This window comes from Callithrix jacchus, chromosome 7 (genome assembly GCF_049354715.1).
Source record: "Callithrix jacchus isolate 240 chromosome 7, calJac240_pri, whole genome shotgun sequence".
Taxonomy (NCBI): domain Eukaryota; kingdom Metazoa; phylum Chordata; class Mammalia; order Primates; family Cebidae; genus Callithrix; species Callithrix jacchus.
Window position 1 is genome coordinate 32,129,241 of NC_133508.1, and position 20,440 is coordinate 32,149,680.

Consider the following 20,440-nt stretch of genomic DNA (forward strand, 5'->3'; position numbering starts at 1 on the left):
AAATTTATTTCTAGGTATCTTGTATATTGTTTTATATCTATTGTAAATGAAATTGCTCTCGATTTCTTTTTTCAACTAGTTTTTTATTGGTATATAAACATGCTACTGATTTTTATACGTTAATTGTGTATTTTTTAGCTTTTCTGAATTTATTCATTAGTTCAAAGAAGTTTTTGGGTGGATTCTTCTATGTATATGATTATGTTGTCTGCAAACAGGGACACTTTTCAGGCCCTCCACTTGGTTGCTTTTCTGGGAGAGTTCTGGGTTAGGTGAAACAATGGCAAAAGTGGGAACCTCTAGAGAGCTCAAAACAGTATGCATGTTTTTGGGAATATGTCTGCCGTGCTCTCTCCTGAACCACTTAAAATGAGGGTTGCTGGTGTTAAGACTGCTACTATGCTGGAGGAGGGGGTGAGGCAAGACCGAGTTAAAGTACCACACAATTCTTCTGTGGTGTTCAAGCCACATTTTCTTGGTGTGGCTTTACTTGGTTGCTTTAAATCTTTAACTGTTTTCAGAATTCTAATGAAATTGGAGTGTAGGCCCTTGGACTTCCCTACTACACATATTTTTGCTGTTATCAGTCTTCAAATACCCTAATAGTTTTTTTCCTTGGTGCAAATTTATAACTGACTTTGAATTATATGTATATATATCTTTTTTTTTTGTTTTTTTTTGAATGAATAAATGAATGAATGAATTTTATTAGCATATATAATAAGTAAAGAACTTTACAAGATAATTTTAGATAGTGATAAGTACCGTAAAGTCAGTAAAATGGGGTTGATGATACGTGAATTAAATAATCACTTAAATACCTAATACATTTCTTTTTTTTTTGATTGCATTTTAGGTTTTGGGGTACATGTGCAGATCATGCAAGATAGTTGCATAGGTACACACATGGCAGTGTGTTTTGCTGCCGTCTTCCCCTTTACCCACATTTAGCATTTCTCCCCAGGCTATCCCTCTCCCCTTCCCCCCACGCTGTCCCTCCCCTATTCCCCCCAGTAGACCCCAGTGTGTAGTACTCCCTTCCCTGTGTCCATGTGTTCTCTTTTTTCATCACCTGCCTATGAGCGAGAATATGCGGTATTTGTATATATTTCAATAGACCAAGAATAACCAAGTGAGTCCTGAAGAAAACATCAAATGACCTACCCTAACAGATTTTAAGATTCATTATGCAGTGATATCAATTATCATTATTTGCTTTTGGTGCAAGCCTGGATGAACTGATGAAATTGAACAAAGTCTCAGATGTAGACCTTTTTATATATGGAAAATTTTGTTGATGACAGAGTCAGCAGTATAATAAATGGCTTTGGGACAACTGGTTATTTGTAAGAAAAAAACCTGATTTGATATATGATCAAATACGATACTGATACTGATATCAGTATATGACCTGGAGCAAGAAACAATCACAAAACAAATACAAATCATAAAAGGCAAGATTGATAAATTCACCTTTATTAAATTTATAACCTCTTATTAGATAAAGAATTCATAAAGAGGGGGGCAAGATAAATTTCAAATAGGGGAAAAATTTGGATCATGTATACCTAACATATATGTGTATTTAATCACATAAAGGATTATCTAGAGTATATGGATAATGTCTACTAATCAATAAGTAAAAGATTAAACAAATCATTATAAAATAAAAAGGCATTTCACAGTGAATCGGTTTTTATTTTTCACTCATTTTTATCAACAATGATTTAGATTTAGCAGTTTCAGTAATTCATGCTGTGGGTTTCTTCAGTACTTGAGAAAGGCACTGTTCTCCTAGTTTATAGTGGTTTAAATTATTGTAGAACTGGGCTACAGTGAGTGGTTGAATTGATATGTGCTAACGTTTCCCATCAGGTCACAATGCGGAAAGGGAAGTTTTAAGAACCTTGGAATCTCTCTAGACAGTGGAATGAATGAGTTATTCCTAGGTATAATATGCCTTATTGGACATTATTTTCTAAACACTTATGTAGCTGAAACTATTTTTCTTATGACACAGACATTAATTTGCTTTGGTATATTTTCTGAAGGGTCTCAGCCCCTTTTGCTTAGATTTATGCTTTCTTATTATTTAGCTTAGTGATTCTCAGACTTTATCATGCAAAGCAATCACCTGCAGGTCTAGTTAAAACACTAATTGTTAGTCCCACATCTAGACTTTCTGATTTAGTAGGGTAGGGTAGGCCTGAGAATTTTTAATACTAATAAATATGCTTGTAGATGGTGCTGATGCTGTTGCTATCTTACCTTACTTTTTGAATCACAGATCAAGAGTTAGTGTTGTGGAAGATAAGTTTTAGACTAGTTTAATTTTTTCTCAATTTTATGTTACTCCCTGAATGTGTATAGTAACATTTTACTTTAATAATGTAATTGAAAACTTTTACTTAATTTGATAGGGTGGGGTTTTTGTTAATCACTTTAACATTAGATATTAAGTGGTAAATATTAATATTTTGAACTGTGTATGGATGCTCCTCAACTTATGAGGGAGTTACATACTGATAAACCCATCATAAGTTCAATTTATTATATGGTGAAAATGCATTTAATATCCTTGACCTATCAAATATCATAACTTAGCCTACCCTACCTTAAATGTTGAGAACACTGGACATTAGACTGCAGTTGGGCAAAATCATCTAACACAAAGCCTATTTTATAAGGAAATGTTGAATATCACATAAAATTTATTGAATACTGTACTAAAATTGAAAAACAGAATGATTATATGTATATATGAAATTCAGTTTCTGTTGGTTTTTTATTCTGTTGGTTTATTTATTCAGGTTCTCTTATAATCTCATAAACAAGTACTTTGCATTTTCCATTAAAAATGTTAAATAGTATTATAATATTTTATATCTTGATTTTATAGGCTATTTAGCAGGAACAGAGTTGCATTGAGAAGATAGTATTGGGAAAGCCATGCTTTTTGTTATTGTACTTGGTGCCATATGAAAAGAAATATAATGCTCTTCTGAGAGGAATTTAAATTTTATTCCTTACCTCTATTAAGAAAATATATGAAATAAGTTTGGGAATTGTTTGGGGGGGGTCTCCTGGTATAGATGTATTAGGGCCAGGCATGATGGCTTGTTCCTGTATTCCCTCAGTGCTTTGGGAGGCTGAGATGGGAGGATTGCTTGTGGCCAGGAGTTTGAGACCAGCCTGGGCAATATGGCCAAACTCTGTCTCTATTAAATACAGGATTAAAAATTAGCTGGGCATGGTGATATGCCCCTGTAGTCCTAGCTACTTAGGAGTCTGAGGCAGGAGGATCACTTGAGCCCAGGAGTTTAATGTTATATTAAGCTACGAGTGCGCCACTACACTCAAGCCTGAGTAACAGTGAGATTCTGTCTCTCTTTCCCTCTTTCTTCCTTTTTATATATAAAAAGAATCATTTTTAGAGTCTAGAACGAAGTTGTCTATGCAAGGCGAACTAAAGGCACTGTCTATAAATAAAAAATTGTAATTTTTAACTAGACTTATAAAGTTATATTTTAATACTTATTACATTTTTGTGATTGGAAATTACAAAAGACTGAACTAAATATTGTATCATACATTGTGAAGAATTCTATTTTTAAATATGCTAATTGAAACTTTATTTTTCAGATTTTGGAATCTCTTTTTAAGGTACGTTTAATATAATACAGCTTAAACCTACTAAAAGTGAACACAGAAATATATGCCAATGAGGTTTCTAAATTTTAAGGGAGTAGAAGGAATTTCATACTTGCTTCTCTGTATATTTAAGAATTTTATGTTTATTTATATAGTGATTAGCCTCATTCTGAATCCCAAGTAATATTTGGGTCAGGGCTTATATTTGATAGATGAAGATTCACAGACACAGACACAGACACACATTTACATACATATTTATTTCATTGTTGCAATTTAAATTGTCACTAACTATTTCCTTTTTTTGTCCCTCTTTTGTTTTCTTAAAGTGGTTTCAGTTGCAGGTCAATCAGATGGAAGAAGTAAGTCTAATGTTTTAAAATTGTTAATTAAATTAATATTTTAAACTCATTTGAAAACCAATTTAGATTATATATATGTATAAGTCATTTTTGAATAACTATTGGTTATAAAGTAATCTTTTCATTTGTGTAGACAAGGAATAAGAGGACGGGATAAAATATTTCTGGTATACTCCAAGTTTGACGTATTCATTTTCCTAAAATTAAACAATGGAAACTAAGTTATTATTTTTTCCAATTTACATAAGAGTGATAAGAGAATCTTTCACTTAAAAATTTATACCATATTTAAAAAATCATTCTAAATGATTTATGTGTAGACATAAAATTATGTATCGATTTTCTATACATGAAATATGTTATTTTAATGATGTTCTTTTATACTTTTGATTTTCAGGTACATTGCCATTAGTTTGAGAACTACTGGTCTCTGTCCTTAGGGATTATTAATTCTACTTTGGAAAATACTTTATATATGCTATTAGTATAGTAGAATTATTTCCAAGGTAGCTTTACTGATTTACAGAGTTATTTTAGTTCTCATTTGGTCACACTTATGGTTTAGTCCAATTAAACACTCTTGAAGCCCAGGTTCTTCAAAGAAAAGAGGCCAGTTTATTTGGGGGCATAAAATGAAAGGATAAATATAGATAGAAGCTTAAATGCATGAACTGTAACTATATCCTAGCATCTTCTCATTATTTTGTCTCTGATCCCAGAATACAAGACTTTCATGGTCTATATGCTCTTTGCTTTAGGATACATTTGACTGACATTGGAAAAGTGTTAGTCATTCTTTGAGTATGGTGAAGTGGTCATTATCCTTCCAGAGAAGTAGAGTTAGAGTGAAGTCTACCATTCCTCTACCCTCTTTTAAAATGTATTCTTCTTTGCAACTTTGGAAATTCATTTAGTCATCATCTTTTCATCCATCAACCTCTTTTTATAGTTTTATTTATGTATTTTTATTATTTTACTTTTTGAGATGGAGTTTTGTTCTTTTTGCCCAGACCGGAATGCGATGGCATGATCTCAGCTCACTGCAATCTCTACCTCCCAGGTTCAAGTGATTCTCCTGCCTCAGCCTCTGGAGTAGCTGGGACCACAGGCACATGGCACCATGCCTGCTTAATTTTTTTTTGTATTTTTAGTAGAGATGGGGTTTCACTATGTTAGCCAGGATGGTCTTGAACTCCTGTCCACCTCAGCCTCCCAAAGTGCTGGGACTACAATTCATCTTGTCATCTTCTTTTCATCCATCAACCTCTTTTTATTGTTTTATTAATGGGTTTACTTTTACTCTTCTTTTTATACTCATTCCTGTCAATGTACATGACCTACCCAAACCCTGGCCTCTCAGTTTCTTGACTTCCTCATCTGCAAAGATCTCTTGGCCTCCCTCCACTTCCAGTCACACTCTGGACCTTGTCATTAACCAAATTACTTTATTTTAAAAATCACTAATTTAGGCAACTTATTCTTGAACTTTAAATTTCTGTTTTTCTAACTATTACTTCAAATACTGCTCTGGCCACTCTTTGTCTTCACCAAGACCTCCAGTTCATTTATTCCTCTACCATCTTGCAGTCTTTTTATTTAATCTTTCTCTTTATCTTAGAGACTGCAATTTATCACAAGTGAATTTCTTAACTTCCTAATCTTCCTTACATCTTTCTCTTTTAATTGCACTTCTCTAACAAAACTTAACCCCAGGCCTATATCTTAGCTATGAAACACTGCTGGAGAAAATGACATAATAGATCAGACATAAGTACTCCAAATACTGCTTGGCAATTCGATTACACTTCTGAAATGAATTTCAACCCTTCCCTGCTACCATCTCAAACCTACTTCCTCTGTCCCATTTCATCTTCACTCTCAACCAAATACTTGGAATGCTATAAATACAAGCCATTGGTTGGAACTCCTGGACTCAAGCAATCCCCTCACCTCTGCCTCCCAAAGTGCTGGGATGATAGCCATGAGCCACTGTGCCCCGCCATGCCTTCTCAAAAACTTTGATTAATCAGTTATTCTCTCTTGTATTATTCAATTTCTCTCATTCAGTTGTATCCTTTCTTTCAGTTTTTAAATATGCTCTTCTAGCTCTCATTTGATCCACATTCCTCTCTAAAGGTCTATTTCCATGCCCTTCATTAGCCTGTTTAAAAAAAAATATTTTATATGCAAATTTACTCATATTAGGGAAACAGTCATTAGATGATGATCAGGGTGTAAAGGCAAAACAGATTTATAAGTGAGCAGAGGAAAAAAACAGAGTAGACAGTCTTTGAACAATGAAACTAGTTGGCTCTTTTTTTTTTTTTTTTTAAGTATTCTATAAATAAACTGGCACCTAGTGAAGAGATTCATCTGGGCACTCTTTCCTTAAGAGACAACTAAGGATATTAAGTAAAACAGAGTTGTTCATGAATTTCCTATAAAAACACTGAAGAGTTAAGCTATGGAGCATGTGTCACACTTTCAGAGCCACATTTATTTGTATATAAATTTACTATACACTGTGTTCTTACTTCCCAAGCATTTTTCAGCCTATCCAGACTGAATTCTGTCTCCCTAACAAGTAAAACATTCTCTCCATATGGTTCCCAGTAAGTTGTATGTTGTTAAATTCAACAGACTGTTTTTTTTTGCTTCAGCTATAGTTAATATTATTGATCATGGCCTCATTTTTGAAACATTATTCCTTTGACTTCTGTGAATTACATTTTCCTGGCTATCATTTAACCTCTTTGTCTGTCTCCTTTTTAGAGTCCCCTCCTTAACCCAAGCAGTAAATGTTGGAGTACCTCAAAGTTTTATCCTATGTCTTTTTCTTTTTCCTCCAAACTTTCTCCCTAGGCAGTCTCATGCAGTTTTCCCATTCAAGTATTACCTTTATGCATGTAATTCAGAAACATATACCTCTTGTTCAGAATATTTCTCTGAACTCCAGGCTTTATATATAATTACTTACTAAACTATTCCACCTCAGATGCAATGGGTCAGAAATACGAATTTTTTTACTCCTAAACTCATCTCTTCTAGTGTTCCCTATCTTAGTGAATGAGTACTATTTACCAAATTAGGTAAACATGAAATGTGGAAACCATTCCTGACAACTCATTTCCATCTATTCCTGATATTTAATTCATCCACAAATCCTCAGATGTGTCCACTTTTCTCTGTGACTACACCTTATTGTTGGTTATTTTCATATCCATTAGGCCTGAAATCCCAACCAGTGCATTCATAATCACCAGGAGGAATCTTCACTACACAATTATACTTCTGATCTGGAATTTCAAATTTTTCAATGTTTTACCCATAATTACTTCTTTCAAATATTTTGTTAATTTGATATTCCAGATACATTTTCTAAAGGTTTTTATTATCTACTGTCTTTGAAGGAGGGTTTCTCTTTTTTCGTAAACTTTCATTTTAAGTTCAGGAATACATGTGCAGGTTTGTTATTTAGGTAAACTCATGGTACAGGTATTTGTTGTACAGATTCTTTCATCACCCACATATTAAGCCCAGTACCTAATAGTTACCTTTTCTGCTCATCTCCTTCCTCCCAACCTCTACCCTCAAGTAGATCCCTTCTTTCATTCTATCATTCCCTTCTTTGTGTTCATGAGTTCTCATCATTTAGCTCCCACTTATAAGTGACAGCATATGGTATTTGATTTTATGTTCCTGTGCTAGCTTGATAAGGATAATGGCCTCCAGCTCCATCCATGTTCCTGCAAAAGACATGATCTCATTCTTTTATATGGCTGCATAGTATTCTATTGTATGTATGTACCACAGTTTCTTTATCCAGTCAACCACTGATGGGAAGTTAGGTCGATTCTATGTCTTTGCTATTCTGAATAGTGTTGCAGTGAACATACACATGCATGTGTCTTTGTGATAGGATGATTTATTTTCCCTTGGGTATATACCCAGTAATGGAATTGCCGGGTCAAATGGTAGTTTTGTTTTTAGGTATTTGAGGAAGCACCCAACTGTTTTCCACAACAGTTGAACCAATTTATACTCCTACCAACAGTGTATGCATTTTTTTTCTCCACAACCTTGCCAGCACCTGTTATTTTTTTACTTTTTAACAATAACCATTCTGATGTGAGATGGTATCTCATTGTGGTTTGATTTACATTACTCTGATGATCAGTGATGTTGAAGTTTTTTTCATATGATTGTTGGCCACATGTATGTCTTCTTTTGAAAAGTGTCTCTTCATGTCCTTTGTCCACTTTTTAATGGTGTCGTTTGTGTCTTGTAAATTTGCTTAAGTTTCTTAGAGATGCTGGATATTAGGACTTTGTCAGATGAATAGTTTGCAAATGTTTTCTCCCAGTCTCTAGGTTGCCTATTTGTTCTGCTGATAGTTCCTTTGTTTCACAGAAGCTCTTAATAATTAGATCCTATTTGTTAATTTTTGCCTTTGTTGCAATTGCTTTTGGCATCTTCATGGAGTCTTTGTTCATTCCTGTGTCCAGAATGATATCACCCAGGTTGTTTTCCAGAATTTTTAGTTTTGGGTTTTACATTTAAGGCTTTTATTCATCTTGAGTTAATTTTTACATATGGTTGTAAGGAATGAGTCCAGTTTAAATCTGCATTTGGTTAACTGGTTATCCTAGCCTCATTTATTGAACAGGGAGTCCTTTGTTCATTGCTTTCTTTTGTCAGATTTGTTGAAGATCAGATAGTTGTATGTATGCAGCCTTATTTCTGGCTTCTCTATTCTGTTCCCTTGCTCTATGTGTCTGTTTTTGTGCCAGTACCACTGTTGTTTTGGTTACTGTAGCCCTGTGGTATAGTTTGAAGTCAGGTAGTGTGATGCCCCCAGATTTATTCTTTTTGTTTTGGATTGCCTTGGCTCTTTGGGCTCTTTTTAGTTCCATATGAATTTTAAAATGTATATATTTTTTCTAGTTCTGTAAAGAATGTCATTGGTAGTTTGATAGAAATATCACTGGATCTATAAATTGCTTTGGGCAGTATGGCCATTTTAACGTTATTGCTTCTTTCTATCCATGCACATGGAATGTTTTTTTATTTGTTTGTGCCATTTCTGATTTCTTTGAGCAGTGTTTTGTAGTTCTCCTTGTAGAGATAGTTTACCTCCCTGGTTAGCTGTATTTCTAGGTATTCTTTTTGTGGCAGTTGTGAATGGAATTGCTTTCCGGATTTGGCTCTTGGCTTGACTGTTGTTGAGGTATAGGAATGCTAGTGATTTTCCTACATTAACTTTGTATCTTGAGACTTTGCTGAGACAGTTTATCAGCTGAGGGAGATTTTGAGCCAAGACTTTGGGGTTTTCTAGATACAGGATCATGTTGTCTATAAATGGAGATAGTTTGACTACCACTCTTCCTATTTGGATGCCCTTTATTTCTTTCTCTTGTCTGATTGCTCTGACCAGGGCTTCCAATTCTATGTTGAATAGGAGTGGTGGGAAAGTGTACCTCAAGAAATGTATCTTAAAGTGTAGTTGATAAAACATGTTTAATTGTCACCCAGGATACCTGTTATAAGTGCACATTATTGAATTAGATTTCTTTTGTGAGTCTGTGAGTTAGGAATCTACTGTTTCAACAGGCAAGAAACAAGGGATTCTTATGCATACTGACATTTGAGATTCTTGTGATAATCTTTTTACTGATGACAGAATTTATTGTCAGTACATGCTATTGAAGTTAATGCTAGTGATCATGTTGCATTGCATATTGTATTAACAGAGATACATGTGGAAATCATTAGAGTATATGCTGAGCTGCACCAGAGAAATGTAGGCTGAGCCTGTAGCCTGTACTCTTCAGAGTTGTCCTGCTGGAATCTGTGCCCCATAGGTCTTTCTGATGAAATTGTTTAGCTGATAACCCACTGTCTATTCCATACTCTTTTAGTTCTGTGCCTTCATCTTTTTACCTAGAAAAGTCTTCTGTTAAAATTTAATCTCTATTGGGAATGTAATATGTCAAGAGTCTAATCAAGAGACAAAAACCACACAGTCATTGGATTGAAAGTTTAATATAAAGAATTATTATAACAGAGGAATATCTACTAAAGGATATTGATAGATGTTCTACTAAAGGAGTAAAGATAATTCTAACGAATACAGGAGGAGTGGAAGATACAGGGAACAGCTTCAACTCCTAGGATAGACTCAGAATGTGAATATCCCCAATCCTTCTCTCCCAGCAATCCAGGGATAAGATGCAGAACTTCTGAAGAGGGAGCAGCTTTCATCACTACATAGCAGAGAAATTTGCTGGGCTGCGAAGCTGGTGGAACTTGAACTCTAATAGGAAGCTGTCCATGAGGGTGGTACACTTAGGAATCTGCCCTCTCTGATGCTAGGAAAAGCCACCATCCAGAGAGGTGCTGTACTTCCTTCTGGGAAACTGTTCACAAGGGTGGTATGTTGGAAAACTTCTCTAAGGGAGGCTCTGTACTGGTGGATTTTGTTAGGAAGTTCTGGGAGAAGCTGCCCATAGGAATCTGCGATGCCAGGGACCTTACCAGGAAGTCATCCATGAGGATGATGGTGTTGAAATTTTCTATGGGTGAGTACTATAAAATACACACTGCCTAAGGAATAAGCAGAAAGAGACACAGAACTAGGAAGAAAAGCCTCTTGCTCTTCCATTGCCTCTCCAGGAAAGGTTAACATCAGGCCACTTGTCAAGGAAGAAATATTCTACTATCACAGATAAGACATTAAAGAATAGATTTTTGAGATGAGACTCAGTAAATTGATGACATCATTTTTGATTCAATTTATGATTTGTGGCTCCTTATTTGGGATCTTTCATTTGTCTATAGAGTTTCCATTGATCTTCTGCTTTGCTCCTACCAATTCTGTGTTCCTTTTCATATCTTCTCTACACTGAAGTTCATACTAGTACTTCATTGCCCAGCATTTACTTCCTGTTGTTATATCCTAATCTCATTCCAGTCATTACAAAAATGAAGTCTGTTCTTAATCCCCAATGCTAGAATTTATCTTTGCTGAGTCCTAGACTTCATCTTCTCCTCAGCTTTTCCTCCTATCATAAGGATTGGAGGTGACTACATGGGCCGATCTCTGAATTTAGGGGAAGCAATTATTTTAGCATTACTCTTGTAAATATTCTCTGCCATTTTTCTCTCAAAATTTTCTAGATATAGGATCACTTTCTAGATATAGGATCATAACCCAATTGCTATTCTGCTTGTTTATGTCTCCACATACTGGCTGTTTGTAGGTTTCTTTTGCTGTGGTTTTTGGATAGTCATTCTTGCTGAATTTCTTTAAATAAACTTACTACCTAGAATAGTAATTATGGTCATCTTATTCTGTGAATTTTACTGTTTCTTCCCACTGTCTGTTAGTTTTTAGATTGGTCTATTCCAGAGGTCTCAAGGACACCCAAATAAATCTCAGTCTTCCCCACGCAAAGTGAAGGAATGCTAGCTCCATAGACCTTTGTATGTTAACTTCTGGGAGTTATTATAGACAGTATTAGTCTTTGAGAGAAAATTATTGTCTTTAGATAATTTACCACAGTAAGGGTAATTCTTAGAAAGAATTTATGGGAAACAATTTAGAATTACTCTTGTAAATATTGTGAGTTGCATGTATTGTTATTGGACTTGCTTAAAATTCCTAAATATTAAAACAATAAACAGATGATTTGATTTCAGGTTTTACATGTAAAAGCCATCACCGAACTATAAATATATTCATAGATAATTGCTCATATAAATATATTTGTAAAATATTATCTCATTACTTAGCTATAGCTATAGAGTAATATAAAAATTACTTTGATTTGATAAAGGAAAAATGAAATTTATTTGAAGTATTGGAGCAAAATGAGTATTTACTAAGTAACTGGTTAATTTTATTATTTTAGATAAGTAAAGATCAAACTCTTTTACAAGCAGAGCCTCCAGACCCTGACGAAGCAGTCACGTTAAATCTTGCACAAGTAGTAAGGCTTGCACAAAGATTTGAAGAACTGAAGAATCGCCTTAAACAGAGGTCTAAAAACTCCTTGAAAGTCATATTGTCTAAAACCATGTAAGTGAAATATAAGAACTAATTGAATTAAAAACAATAAGAAGGGGTATATAATTAGCACTGAATTTAAGATAATGAGCCATCATGTATGATGGCTACACATAAAGCTTCCTAGTCAAATCAGGTCTAGTCAGCTTGTTTCTATTTGCAATTTTTAATAATCTGATATATATAATACAGGAGACATTATCTGCATGTGGCTATGCAAATTCAATGTAGAAAATCGGTTTCTTAGTCACACTAGCCACATTTAAAGTGTTTAGTACCCATATTTGGCTTTTATTAGAAAGTTATATTGGACATGGCTAGCTTTGAAATATCTGGCATATAAACTCTTCTTTCAGTTTGATTTTACTCCTAGTAGTAAATAGAAAACTGAGATCTAATGAAATATTTCATTGTTCATGAAAACTTTCATTCAAATTATATTAACAGCTCATCCAAGTTAAATTTTTACATTTATAAGCAACCATGTTTTTGCATTAAGCATACACAAAATTCTTTTTTAGTGTTGAAATAGAAAACATGTACCCATATTTGGGAGGGGCCCCTAGTTATGCAGTTACTTTAGTGATAAATTACTAAATAACTTAAAATAATGAAGAGAGTGGTACCTGAGTTGGTTCCTGGGGGTTATATATCTAGATCCTTGGTTCAGAGGTTAAGGTTTAGACCATATTAATACTTGACATTTAAGTGTCTGCTGTGTACTAGGGATTTTTGTAATAACTTTACATGTATAATCTTCTTTGATTGCCATAACTACTTCACAAGAAAGTTACTATTATACCCCAATTTTAATGAGAATAAACTGAAGCCCATAGTGGTTAAGTAATGTACCTGGCTGAGGTCATATAATTAGTAAATGGATGAAGCAGGTTTTGGGTCTGCTAGTCTCACTCCAGAACTTATGTCCTTCATCATTATATGATCGATAATAATACATTGACAAAAAGCAATTTATGTTTCTAACAGTTTTTGCTATTTTTGTTGTTAATGTTGTTTGTATACCTAATTATATTCATGGAATATATAGAAGTCATAATTACATAGTTTAGTTTGACTTTTATACTTTTTAACTTATAACTTGTTAATTTACCTTCATGTCTATAAAGATTAAAGATATGTTTAGTTTTTACTTTACAAACTTTATATGTCTAGACTGCACATTTTAGTTCTTTAGTATAATTTAAACTCTTACTCTTTAATATATTAAAAATGTTTTATTTATTGAACTTTAACAGGAATAAAGAAAATCTACCAGAAGCAGTGAAGAGTTGGGAAGATGTAGCACAGAAAATGGAAGGTGATAATATTTGATACGTTTGTCCTTAAAAATTTTATTAAAAAAGTTGGTATTATTTTTTATTTTTTAAAGAGAGGGTCTTACTCTGTCACCCATGCTGGAGTGTAGTGGCATGATTATCACTTACTGCAACCTCAAACTCTTATTTAATAGTGAGTTTGATACTTTAATAAAAGTTCTTATTATGTTCCAGATTCTGGGAACATACAAAATGAAAACAACATGTATCCCTTTTACAGACAACAACTTGGTTGTTACTCCCATAAAATTTACAGCTTAATAAGGTTGCAAATACATTATCTAGCATGTCAGTACAGTGTCATGCATGATAAGGATATGTAGAATTTGCACTGGGTCCAAGAAAGGAGCAATCTGTTCAACCTAAGGGAGTTAGAAAGCTAAAGGATGAATAGGATTTAGTCAAGTAAATAAGGGAAATATTTGGTATTTTAAGAAGACAATAGCATGAACAAACAACATGAATATCGAATTACAACTGGATTGGTATCAGAGTAAGAAGCGGGATAAGGGATAAGGTATAAGAGGGCCTAATCATAGTGGGAATGGATGTTCTGCTAAGGGGCTTAGACTTTTTTCAAATATAATAAAGAATAATTGAAGATTTTTGTAGAATTTAGTTTTAGAGAGTTTTTTTTCCTGGACAAACTGTAGAAGCTAAATTTGGGGACTAGGAGTAAGAAATGGAAGTTATTATATCTTAGATGGGTGACAAGCAGCTATGTTCGAGGACTAGTGAAGAGACGAAGGGAGTCAGGTTTGAGAAATATTTACTTGATAGAATTGGCAAAAGTTGGTGATTGGGTATGGAAGGAAGGAAGACTAGATAATGATGGTTCCATCAATGAATATAAGAGACTTCAAGAGGAAAAACAAATTTTGATGAGAAAGTGATGTTTATAATCAGCTGTTACACACGTTCTTTTAAATATTATTATTTGTTGACTGATTGGAAAGATCTACAGTGTTGGCAGCTATTATTTTTTAATAGTTTTCTTTCTTTTGATGAGTTACTAAAATGAAAACTCAATTAGTGCATGTGATTACTGTTTGAAATTTATAGTGACAAATACATTTCTAATTATTTCAGAATTCATAAAAGCCCACACAACTGATGAATTTAAAGATGTTTCTGCAATGGAGCCACGTAAGTTTCCATTCATGAAAGCATTATTGTGGTAATAACCTCTGTTACATTAATTTCTATAAAGTAATAATTATTAGGTTAACAATATGTATTCCCTGTCTTGGAGCTGGGAGCCATACAGTTCATTTGGTTGTCAGGCAAGTATTGAAATTCCTAGTTAAGGATACATTTTACCGAAATTAGATTTTTTTTTAAATTATGCTTTAAGTTCTGGGGTACATGTGCAGATTGTGCAGGATTGTTACATAGGTATACACATGCCATGGTAGTTTGCTGCATCCATCCCCCCATCACCTACATTAGGTATTTTTCCTAATGTTATCTGTACCCAATTCCCCGACCCCCTGCTATCCTTCCTTCAATCCCCCACCACCAGAATGCCCTGGTGTGTGATGTTCCCCTCCCTGTGTCCATGTGTTCTCATTGTTCAACACCCACCTATGAGTGAGAACATGGTGTTTGATTTTCTGTTCTTGTGTCAGTTTGCTGATAATGATGGTTTCCAGGTTCATCCATGTCCCTACAAAGGACACGAACTCATCAGTTTTTATGGCTGCATAGTATTCCATGGTGTATATGTGCCACATTTTCCTTGTCTAGTCTATTGTTGATGGACATTTGGGTTGGTTCCAGGTCTTTGCTATTGTAAACAGTGCTGCTGTGAACATACATGTGCATGTATCTTTATAGTAGAATGATTTATAATCCTTTGGATATATACCCAGTAATGGCATTGCTCGGTCAAATGGAATTTCTATTTCTAGGTCCTTGAGGAAGTCCCACACTGTCTTCCACAATAGTGGAACTAGTTTACACTCCCACCAACAGTGTAAAAGTGTTCCTATTTCTCCACATCCTCTCCAGCTTCTGTTGTCTCCACATTTTTTAATAATCGCTATTCTAACTGGCCGAAGTGGTATCTTAATGTGGTTTTGACTTGCATTTCTCTAATAATGATGATGAGCATTTTTTTCATATGTTTGTTGGCTTCATATGTGTCTGTTTTTGAAAAGTGTCTGTTCATCTCCTTCAACCACTTTTGAATGGGTTTTTTTTTTTTCCTGTAAACTTGTTTTAGTTCTTTGTAGATTCTGGACATTAGCCGTTTGTTAGATGGGTGGATTGCAAAAGGTTTTTCGCATTCTGTTGGTTGCCAGTTCACTCTAATGATTGTTTCTTTGGCTGTACAGAATCTCTGGATTTTCATTAGGTCCCATTTGTCTATTTTGGCTTTGGTGGCCAGTGCTTTTGGTGTTTTAGTCATGAAGTCCTTGACTATGCCTATGTCCTGAATGGTTTTCCCTAGGTTTTATTCTAGGGTTTTTATGATGTTAGGTCTTATGTTTAAGTCTTTAATCCATCTGGAGTTAATTTTAGTGTAAGGTGTCAGGAAGGGGTCCAGTTTCTGCTTTCTGCACACTGCTAGACAGTTTTTTCAACACCATTTATTAAACAGGGAATCCTTTTCCCATTGCTTGTTTTTGTCAGGTTTGTCAAAGATCAGATGGTTGTAGATGTGTGGCATTGCCTCCAAGGCCCCTGTTCTGTTCCATTGGTCTATATCTCTTGTTTTGGTACCAGTACCATGCTGTTTTGATTACTGTAGCCTTGTCATATAGTTTGAAATCACGTAGCATGATGCCTCTGTCTTTGTTCTTTTTGTTAGGATTGTCTTGGCTATGCAGGCTCCCTTTTGGTTCCATATGAATTTTAAGGTGTTTTTTTTCCAGTTCTGTGAAGAAGGTCATTGGTAGCTTGATGGGGATTGTGTTTAATCTATAAATTACTTTGGGCAGTGTGGCCATTTTCACAATATTAATTCTTTCTAACCATGAGCATGGAAGGTTTCTCCATCTGTTTGTGTCCTCTCTTATTTCCTTGAGCAGTGGTTTGTGGTTCTCCTTGAAGAGGTCCTTTATATCCTTTGTTAGTTTTATTCCTAGGTATTTTATTCTCTTTGTAGCAATTGTGAATGGGAGTTCACTCATGATTTGGCTCTCTGTTAGTCTGTTATCGGTGTATAGAAATGTTTGTGATTTCTGCACATTGATTTTGTATCCTAGACTTTGCTGAAGTTCTTTATCAGTTTAAGGAGATGTTGGCTGAGATGATAGGGTCTTCTAAATATGTCATCTGCAAATACAGACAATTTGACTTCCTCCTTTCCTATTTGAATACCCTTAATTTATTTTTCTTGCCTGATTGCTCTGGCTAGAACTTCCAATACTATAGTGAATAGGAGTGGTGAGGAGAGAGGGCATCCTTGTCTAGTGCTGGATTTCAAAGGGAATGCTTCTCGTTTTTGCTCGTTCAGTATGATATTGGCTGTAGGTTTGTCATAAATGGCTTTTATTATTTTGAGATATGTTCCATCGATACAGAGTTTATTGAGGGTTTTAGAATAAAGGGCTGTTGAATTTTGTCAAAGGCCTTCTCTGCGTCAATTGATATAGTCATGTGGTTTTTGTTTTTGGTTCTGTTTATGTGGTGAATTACGTTTATAGACTTGTGTATGTTGAAGCAGCCTTGCATCCCCGGGATGAATCCTACTTCATCATGATGGATAAGTTTTTTGATGTGCTGTTGCAATCAGCTTGCCAGTATTTTATTGAAGATTTTTGCATTGATATTCATCATAGATATTGGCCTGAAGTTTTGTTTTCTTGTTGAGTCTCTGTCAGGTTTTGGTATCAGGATGATGTTGGTCTCATAAAATGATTTGGGAAGGATTTCCTCTTTTTGGATTATTTGGAATAGTTTCAGAAGGAATGGTACCAGCTCCTCTTTGTGTGTCTGGTGGAATTTGGCTGTGAACCCATCTGGACCTGGGCTTTTTTTGTGTGGTAGGCTTTTAATTTCTGCCTCAACTTCAGATCTTGTTATTGGTCTATTCATGGTTTCGACTTAGTCCTGGTTTATGCTTGGGAGGACACAGGTATCCAGGAATTTATCTATTTCTTCCAGGTTTACTAGTTTATGTGCATAGAGTTGTTTGTAATGTTCTCTGATGATGGTTTGAATTTCTGTGGAATCTGTAGTGATTTCCCCTTTATTGTTTTTTATTGCATCTATTTGATTATTCTCTCTTTTCTTTTTTCTCAGTCTGGCTAGTGGTCTGTGTATTTTGTTGATCTTTTCAAAAAACCATGTCTTGGATTTATTGATTTTTTGAAGGGTTTTTTGTGTCTCTATCTCCTTCAGTTCTGCTCTGATCTTAGTTATTTCTTGTCTTCTGCTAGGTTTTGAGTTTTTTTGATCTTGCTCCTCTAAGTCTTTCAATTTTGATGATAGGGTGTCAATTTTTGATCTCTCCACTCTTCTTATATGGGCACTTATTGCTATATATTTTCCTCTAGAGACTGCTTTAAATGTTTCCCAGAGATTCTGACATGTTGTGTCTTCATTCTTGTTGGCTTTGAAGAACTATATTTCTGTCTTCATTTCATTGTTTATCCAGTCAACATTCAAGAGCTAGTTGTTCAGTTTCCATGAAGCTGTGCAGTTCTGAGTTAGTTTCTGAATTCTGAGTTCTAACTTGATTGTACTATGGTCTGAGAGACTGTTTGTTATGATTTTCATTGTTTTGCATTTGCCGAGGGGTGCTTTATTTCTAATTATGGGGTCAATTTTAGAGTAGGTGTGATGTGGTGCTGAGAAGAATGTATATTCGGTGGATTTGGGGTGGAGAGTTCTGTAAATGTCTATCAGGTTTGCTTGTTCTAGGTCTGAGTTCAAGCCCTGCATATCCTTGTGAATTTTCTGTCTGGTTGATCTGTCTAATATTGACAGTGGAGTGTTAAAGTCTCCCACTATTATTGTGTGCGAGTCTAAGTCTCTTTGTAAGTCATTAAGAACTTGCCTTATGTATCTGGGTGCTCCTGTATTGGGTCCATATATATTTAGGATCGTTAGCTCTTCTTGTTGTATCGATCCTTTTACCATTATGTAATGGCCTTCTTTGTCTCTTTTGATCTTTGTTGCTTTAAAGTCTATTTTATCAGAGATGAGAATTGCAACTCCTGCTTCTTTTTGCTCTCCATTTGCTTGGTAAATCTTCCTCCATCCTTTTATTTTGAGCCTTTGTGTATCCTTGCATGTGAGATGGGTTTCCTGGATACAGCACACTGATGGAATTTGACTTTTTATCCAATTTGCCAGTCTGTGTCTTTTGATTGGTGCATTTAGCCCATTTACATTTAGGGTTAATATTGTTATGTGTGAATTTGATACTGCCATTTTGATGCTAGCTGGCTGTTTTGCCCATTAGTTGATGCAGATTCTTCATTTTGTTGATGCTCTTTAGCATTTGTTATGTTTTTGGAATGGCTGGTACTGGTTCTTCATTTCTATGTGTAGTGCCTCTTTCAGGAGCTCTTGTAAAGCAAGATTTTGTGGTGACAAAATCTCTGAGTACTTGCTTGTTCATGAAGGATTTGATTTTTCTTCCACTTATGAAGCTCAGTTTGGCTGGAAATGAAATTCTGGGTTGAAAGTTCTTTTCTTTAAGGATGTTGAATATTGACCGCTACTCTCTTCTGGCTTGTAGGGTTTCTGCCAAGAGATCTGCTGTGAGTCTGATGGCCTTCCCTTTGTGGGTGACCCAACATTTCTCTCTGGCTGCCCTTAGCCTTTTCTCCTTCATTTCAACACTGGTGTATCTGATGATTATGTGCCTTGGGGTTGCTCTTCTTGCAGAATATTTTTGTGGTGTTCTCTGTATTTCCTGGACTTGAATATTGGCCTGCCTTGCTAGGTTGGTGAAATTTTCCTGGATAATATCCTGAAGAGTATTTTCCAGCTTGGATTCATTCTCTTTGTCACATTCAGGTACAAACGTAGATTGTCACATTCTATCAAACGTAGATTAGGTCTCTTCACATAGTCCCACATTTCTTGGAGACTTTGTTCATTCGTTTTTGTGCTTTTTTCTCTAATCTTGCCTTCTCATTTTATTTCATTGAGTTGATCTTCGACTTCTGATATTCTTTCTTCTGCTTGGTCAGTTTTGCTTTTGAGACTTGTGCATTTTTCACGCAGTTCTCGTGTTGTGTTTTACAGCTCCATCAATTCACTCATATTCCTCTCTAAGTTGTCCAATCTTGTTATCATTTCCTCAAATCTTTTTTCAAGGTTCTTAGTTTCTTTGCATTGAGTCAGAATATGTTCTTTTAGCTCATGGAAGTTTCTCATTACCCATCTTCTGAATTCTGATTCTGTCATTTCATCACACTCATTCTCCGTCCTGCTTTGTTCCCTTGCTGCTGAGGAGTTGTGGTCCCTTGCAGGAGGGGAGGTATTCTCATTTCGGGTGTCTTCCTCCTTTTGTGCTGGTTTCTTCCCATCTTTGTGGATTTATCCACCTGTCGTCTGAGTAGTTGCTGATTTTTCGATTGTGTCTCTGAGTGGATGTTCAGATTGTTGATGATGAAGTATTTCTGTTTCTTAGCTTTCCTTCTAACAGTATGGCCCCTGTGCTGTAGGACTGCTGAGGTCCACTCCAGGCCCTGCTTGCCTGTGGAACTCCTGTAGCAGCTGTGGAACCGTGAGGGTTGCTACCAGATCCTTCTTTTGCTGTCTTTGTTTCTGAATGATGCCCACCAAATGTCAGTCTGATCAGTCCTTTGTGAGGTGACTCTTTGGATATACGGGGGTCAGGGAGCTGCTTGAGGAGACAGTCTGTTCTTTATAGGAGTTCAAGTGCTGAGCTGTGAGGTCCGTTGTTCATTCAGGGCTGCTAGGTAGGTACGTTTAAGTCTGCTGCAGTAGAACTCATAAAGCCTCCTTTTTTTTCCCCTCAGGTGCTCTGTCCTGGGGAGTTAGGGCTTTATTAATGAGTATCCGTTGTACTGTCCTATCCAGCGTGGAGGCAGTCTAGTCCC

The 20,440-nt window shown here is 35.4% G+C and overlaps 1 protein-coding gene across 1 annotated transcript in view; it reads left to right on the forward strand.

Annotated features, from left to right (window-relative positions):
- The window catches only part of CCDC7 (coiled-coil domain containing 7), a 467,329-nt gene that overhangs the window by 10,859 nt on the left and 436,030 nt on the right, over positions 1-20,440 (forward strand). The window contains exons 5-9 of the mRNA XM_078329853.1: positions 3,643-3,663; positions 3,981-4,013; positions 11,924-12,090; positions 13,335-13,396; positions 14,505-14,561. Of these exons, the coding sequence (XP_078185979.1) occupies positions 3,643-3,663; positions 3,981-4,013; positions 11,924-12,090; positions 13,335-13,396; positions 14,505-14,561 (340 nt within the window). The remainder of the gene's footprint in view (positions 1-3,642; positions 3,664-3,980; positions 4,014-11,923; positions 12,091-13,334; positions 13,397-14,504; positions 14,562-20,440) is intronic.